Source organism: Corvus brachyrhynchos, unplaced genomic scaffold (assembly GCF_000691975.1).
Source record: "Corvus brachyrhynchos isolate BGI_N302 unplaced genomic scaffold, ASM69197v1 scaffold148, whole genome shotgun sequence".
Classification (NCBI taxonomy): domain Eukaryota; kingdom Metazoa; phylum Chordata; class Aves; order Passeriformes; family Corvidae; genus Corvus; species Corvus brachyrhynchos.
In genome coordinates this window covers 2,914,764-2,920,410 of record NW_008239785.1, presented here as the reverse complement: position 1 = coordinate 2,920,410, position 5,647 = coordinate 2,914,764, and the positions used below count along the sequence as shown (strand labels likewise).

The 5,647-nt window shown below is 53.5% G+C and overlaps 1 protein-coding gene across 1 annotated transcript in view; it reads left to right on the top strand.

Moving 5' to 3' along the window:
- The window catches only part of TMEM94 (transmembrane protein 94), a 36,435-nt gene extending 32,294 nt beyond the window's left edge, over positions 1 to 4,141 (top strand). Inside the window, exons 27-31 of the mRNA XM_008640587.2 lie at positions 1 to 108; positions 380 to 474; positions 1,599 to 1,692; positions 1,934 to 2,104; positions 2,943 to 4,141. The exon at positions 1 to 108 is cut by the window's left edge and continues 16 nt beyond it. Coding sequence (XP_008638809.2) covers positions 1 to 108; positions 380 to 474; positions 1,599 to 1,692; positions 1,934 to 2,104; positions 2,943 to 3,015 — 541 coding nt within the window. The 3' untranslated portion in view covers positions 3,016 to 4,141. The remainder of the gene's footprint in view (positions 109 to 379; positions 475 to 1,598; positions 1,693 to 1,933; positions 2,105 to 2,942) is intronic.
- Positions 4,142 to 5,647: the final 1,506 nt, after the last annotated feature.

Here is a 5,647-nt window from a genome sequence, read left to right as displayed (position 1 = left end):
CATCTGCTCCTGCCTCATCTGCTTCGGGTTCACCCTGCATGAGTCCTGCAAAGGGGTGAACACCACCAGCCTCAACCTCACAGCCTGCTCCTCCATCATGCTGCACAGGTGAGGAACTGGGCCTGGCACACACATCCTACTGCTCTTGCCCTTTCCAAGGAGGACTGATTCCAGTCCTCTAACAAGCTTCAGCCTCTTCCATGACCCCCCAGGGCTAAGTGCTCTCCCTGTAGCCCTGACAGCTACATCAGTGCCTGCTGATGATGTCCTGGTACCAGGACAGCCTGAGCTCACACAGATTCCTCAGCTGTTGGTGGAAACAGGTCAGACAGTTAAGTGCCCTCTGCTGACTTCTTTCCTGTGTCCTCTCATTCACTAGCAATGCTGATGGTGCTCCTGACTGGTTTGGGACATTTTCCAATGCTCTCCTGGTAGCCCAGAAGCTCACAGCTGGCCTGATTGTTTTACACACAGGTAAGTCCCTGTTCCCAGAACCCCATTCCCTGCTCTGGGGAAAAACTTGCATCCTCTGTCTCTTTCTTTGCCCCCTATGCCAAAGCACAAGCTCCCTGATAGAAGCAGACACTGCAGTGGCCTCACAGCACAGGCACAAATTCCCCTGTCTCACTAAACATTGCCCTGGCAGATTAAAGACAACGTTCTCAGAACTGATTCTGCTTCCTACCAGCTTGGTGAAGTGCTGGTTCTGTCCAGTCTCACCAGGAGAGCCAAATCCCTTTTGCCTTCTTGAAAGTTAGTAGCAGCACCTGTAGCTCTCCAAAAATATTCCCTGCCTCAAAAGTGTTTATATCCCTGCTGCTATTTTGTGAAGTACCCCATTGCCTTCCTCCAAAGGGCACTGGTGCAGCTGTGACTGTTTGAGAGCTGGAAGCCTTTTTAAACCCTCTGGAGGGGTGTGCAGCCAGCTCCTGGCTGATCCTCATCACCTGCACCCATTGCCTGGCAGAGTAGGTCCAGTTGCTCCCTGAGAACCCTAAAGGGTCTCTGCTCCCTGTCCCTCATGTCCATGGTGCTGGGCAGAGCATTGTGTGTTGAGATGTGCAGGTGTCCAGTCCAATGGAAGTGCTTCCTGATTTGATCTCCAGCTTTGGAAGGGGGCGGGGGGGGGGTTGCAGTACTTTTGTGTCCCTCAGACCACTAAGGCAAGGCAGGGGTGCTTTGCCTGGCAGCTGTTTGGAAGAGCCCAAGTGAAAGCTGAGCAAATGCAGACAGCTCTGGGTCTCTGGCTAAATCTCCCTCTGGGCTGGAGCTTTCCTTTGGTGCAGCCCTGGAACAAGAGCACACCCACCCTTGCCCCACTCCCCAGACCTGGGCCTTTCCCTGCTCTGTTTTAGCTTCTCAGGCTGTGAACCGACCTCCCAACAGTGAATAACTGTGTGCAGTACAACCCCTGCCCTTCCCCCACCTGCATTCCAGGGACTTGGCATTGCTGTGAGGAGCCTGGTCTGAAAGAGCCTTGAATGGAAGGTTGCTTCCAGGGACGTGAACCTCATATCCCTTAGGAGTAACAGGTGTTGATGTACCTTGTAAAGTGCTGTATCTGTGTGTGATGCTAAATAATCCCCTTTTCCCTGCAGTGTTCATATCCATCACCCACGTCCATCGCACCAAGCCCCTGTGGAAGAAGAGCCCCCTCTCCAACCGGTGGTGGACGCTCACTGTGGCTGTTGTGTAAGTATCCCCGGGCCCTGGAGAGGTGTTCCAGGGTGCTGGAGCAAGGAGGTCTCCAGGCCCACTCCAGCACCACTTTGCTGGTGCTGAGGAGAATAAAGTACATGGCAATTGATCTCCACTGCTGAACTGGTGAAGGGTCTCTGTTGTGAGCATTTCATCTGGGCCTGAACCCTGATCTGCAGATCCTGGGAAGCTTGTCAGGTCTGCTGAGATTTGCTCTGTCTGTTTTTAATCTTAGATTGCTGGGGCAAGTGGCACAGACTGTGCTGGACCTGAAACTCTGGGAAAACCTCAATTCTTCTTTGACATTTAACCACGTCTCCATCTCTCCGGTCTCATGGCTCCTGGGTTTTCTTTCCTTGGTCCTTGTGGTTATTATCAATGAGATAGTCAAGCTGCATGAAATCAGGTATGGGGGTTGAAGGGAGGACGGGGAGAAAGGGCTGGAGCCTCCTTCCAGCCTGGCCTTGAGCTGCAAAAAATAATGATGCCCAGGGAACAGGGTGGGGAACAAAAAGGAAGAGCTGATTGCATTGTGTAAATCACCTGGCTATTGTGTGCAGGCCCATGTTCCACCTCCCAGGGAGGAAGCGCAGGGGAGGAAGGAGGGTCAGAGAAGGGCAGTGGCAGTGATTGGGAGCAGGAAGGGAGAACAAAATTTCCTTATCTCAAACCAAAGGGAGGGAGGGAGCCAAGGTCTGTGCAACACAAGTATGGAATTGGGGAGGGCTGTTCTCTCCATCTTGTCCCATGAGGACAGAGAGGCATTGAATCACAGCAGAGGAAATGTGCCTTCACACAGAGCCTGGACTGTGAGACTCGTTTTCACGGGAAGTGGCTGAAGCCAAGAATGAGTAGCAGGCAGAGTGACTGGCTGTTCTTCCCTGCACCGGGAGCAGCCGGAGCTGGGAGTCAACGCTAATGAACATTGATTCAGGAAATGGGCTGGGGAGGAAAAGCAGCAGGGATTACAGGGAACCCTGATGGGGATAGAGACACCATCTCAGTTCCCGGGAAGGGTTTCTGGACCTTTCTGTGCTGTGTCTGGTGTCCCTGGAGATGGGATTTAGCTGGATGGGGTAGGACTGAGACCATGGGTTGCTCTCTGGATTTGATTCCCCTCCCAGGCTACCATAGGGCCCAGGCCAGGGGCTTCCCTGCTTCTTGGGACTGGCAGCTCAGGAGTGGCAATGGGGCAGTCTTGCCTTTCACCCCTCCACATACTGACTCTCTTCTTTCTTCTCCAGGGTCCGTGTCCGTTACCAAAAGAGGCAGAAGTTGCAGTTTGAAACCAAGTTGGGGATGAATTCGCCATTTTAAAAGCACCCAGCTCAAGTTCCCTGGAGCCAGGGCCAAACAGCCACCAGGAGAGTGGCTGCACCAAAGGCTCAGGGAGTTTTCCCTCACACATGCAAACCTGACAGCCTCCTGGCAAAACTACATCTGCACCTTCCCAGGCCCCAGGCAGGGATCCCCCCACAGGTATGCAGCCCCTCCCCAGCCTGCCAGGTACCCTCACGGGAGCCTGCAAGCTCTGGTGCCTGTTCTGGCTGCTCCTCCTTTATTTATTTATTGCTAGAGGTATTTGTTAGTATCATGGTGATGCTAAAACGAAGCGACTCCTTTCCTCTTTGTGAGCAGATGGGTTTCCTGGGCCTGTCAGGAGAATCTGGAACCAGTAGGGCTGCTGAAGCAGGAGATCTCTATTGAAACCCGTTTTGTTTTCCATCTCTGCCTGCCCTCCGTGTGTGCGTGCCTGTGCATGCCCTCCCCGCCTCCCTGCCCTGTGTCCCGGGGCAAAGGAGCCATCCCTCTTGCAGTCCCAGGAGTGCTGGGAGCTCACATTCCCGAGGGGACAGTGGAGAGGGTCTCTGGACAGCCGGGCTGAGCCAGCCCTGCCCTCTAGTGTCGTTGTCACAGCTTTGTGCTGGCTGTGTCGGAAGAGGGATGAGACAGGGCTTTGGGAAAAGCTGCCTGTGATCCTCTGGTCTGGTGCAGAGGGAGGGCAGCTCTGCCTGCCTGCAGGGAGCCAGCATGGCTCAACTTCCTGTAGCCCTGTTGAACCAGCTTTTAGCTTCTTTAACAACCCACAGAGAGGTTTTATAGCTGTTCTCCTGCTTGTGATCCGAATTGCTGTTCTGCTTCAGTAATGTGCCTGCTTGAGAGAGCCACAGCTCCAGATAAAGCCTGAGCCCTGCCTATCCCACCCTAGATGGAGGGGATGTCTTTCCAGGCAGGATATCTGCAACTTGCAGTTGTGACTAATACAGAGCTGGTGAATGGCTCCTTTCCCAATCCCAGGATTGTGCTGCATCCAGTACTTGCTCTCCAAGGCACAGGGAACCCCCCAATCATATCTGTCTGTGATAGTGCTGGGAAGTCTCTCCCCTCTGTGCTAATGCCTTCACACAGAACCACAGAATGGTTTGGGTTGGAAGGGGCCTTAAAGCTTATCTCATTCCACCCCCTGCCACGGGCAGGGACACCTTCCTCTACCCCAGGTTGCTCCAAGCCCTGTCCAACCTGACCTTTAACAATTCCAGGGATTGCCACAGCCTCCCTGGGCAACATCTGCTCAATGTTTTTCTGGAGGTCTCTTCCTTTGCCTGGAGAGACCCTCCCCTGAGGGCTGCAGCCAGCTATCATCTGCCCCAGTGCAGCACACAAGCTCCTGAGCTCTGACCAGACCCTGTCTGTACTGGGAGCACTGGTGCCCTTGTGGGCTGACAGCCAAGGGCCACGCAGGAGCACACAGGCTTGGCTGCCAGAATATTTGCAGCTCATGGAGATGTTGACTCTAGTTCTAAACACTGACTAAAGCTGGTAAATCCTAGCCCTGTTTTTGGTCCCAACATTAACACTACAATATTTGGCTGTTACTTCCCCTTTGGTAGCTGAGATTAACAATTGGCAGCTGGTCCCTCCTGGGCAGGCAGGGAGCTGGCTGGAACCCCCAAGCTCTGCTCTGCTGCTCCACCTCGTCTTCCTCACTTTTCAGCATAACCAGAGAGCACGGACACGTCTGAGTGTCTCTAAGCAATACCCTCACCCTGCTGTGGGGCTGGTAGAGGAGCAGAGCTGGGTACAGCCAACCCCTGAACTCTGGGGACACACTGAGGATGCTGGAGGGGGGCAGCTGGGGGTGTTCCAAGCCCTGAACCCAGTTCCTGCAGCTGGGGAGATCCCGTGCTGGCAGGATTGCATGGGATAGGGAGCCAGCAGCTCCCTGGGGAAGCACAGGGCTGCTCCCCTGCACCACAGCAGTGTCTGCCCAGCTTTGCCAGCCAGGCTGGACTGTGCCCTCACTCCCCTGGCACCTGCAGGGCTCAGGGAGAACAGGCTGCCACCTTTCACTGGCACTAAATGCCAGCTCCAGATCTGTGACACCTGGCCCCTGAGAAATCAGCTTTCCTTCCTGATGCCAGGGTTGGATCACAAGTGGGATATGATCTCCTCTGTGACAGAGCTGAGCTGCAGTCAGAGGCAGCACAGGGCTGCTCACTGCTGTCCCAACTTTCTCCCCACCCAGACCTCAGCTCTTGCCCTGTGCCATGAACTGTTGTAGGTGATAAAAGGTAGCAGATTCCAGGGCTTCCTGCTGGCCACACCTTCTGCTGGAGGAGGCACCTTCAAGGTTTCCTCCTCTGGGTGATCACAAATGTTTATTTTCCTGCATCCTCCTTCCCCTGCTAGACTTGGAGGGAGCTAAAGTGTATGAATGGAACCTTTTGGATGGTCTTGCCAGTGCCACCCTTCCCTCAGCCATTGAAGTGTCCAAGGGTCAGGGTGTACGGCTTCAGAAGGAAATTTCCTACATCAAAATGTTTTTAAATGCTGTATATTTTATATTAAATTTTTGGGATGTATGTAAAAATATTTCATTTGTATTAAAACTTGTAAATTGTATAAAAAAGAAAAAAAAGAAACAAACCCAGACCCACAAGCATCCAGT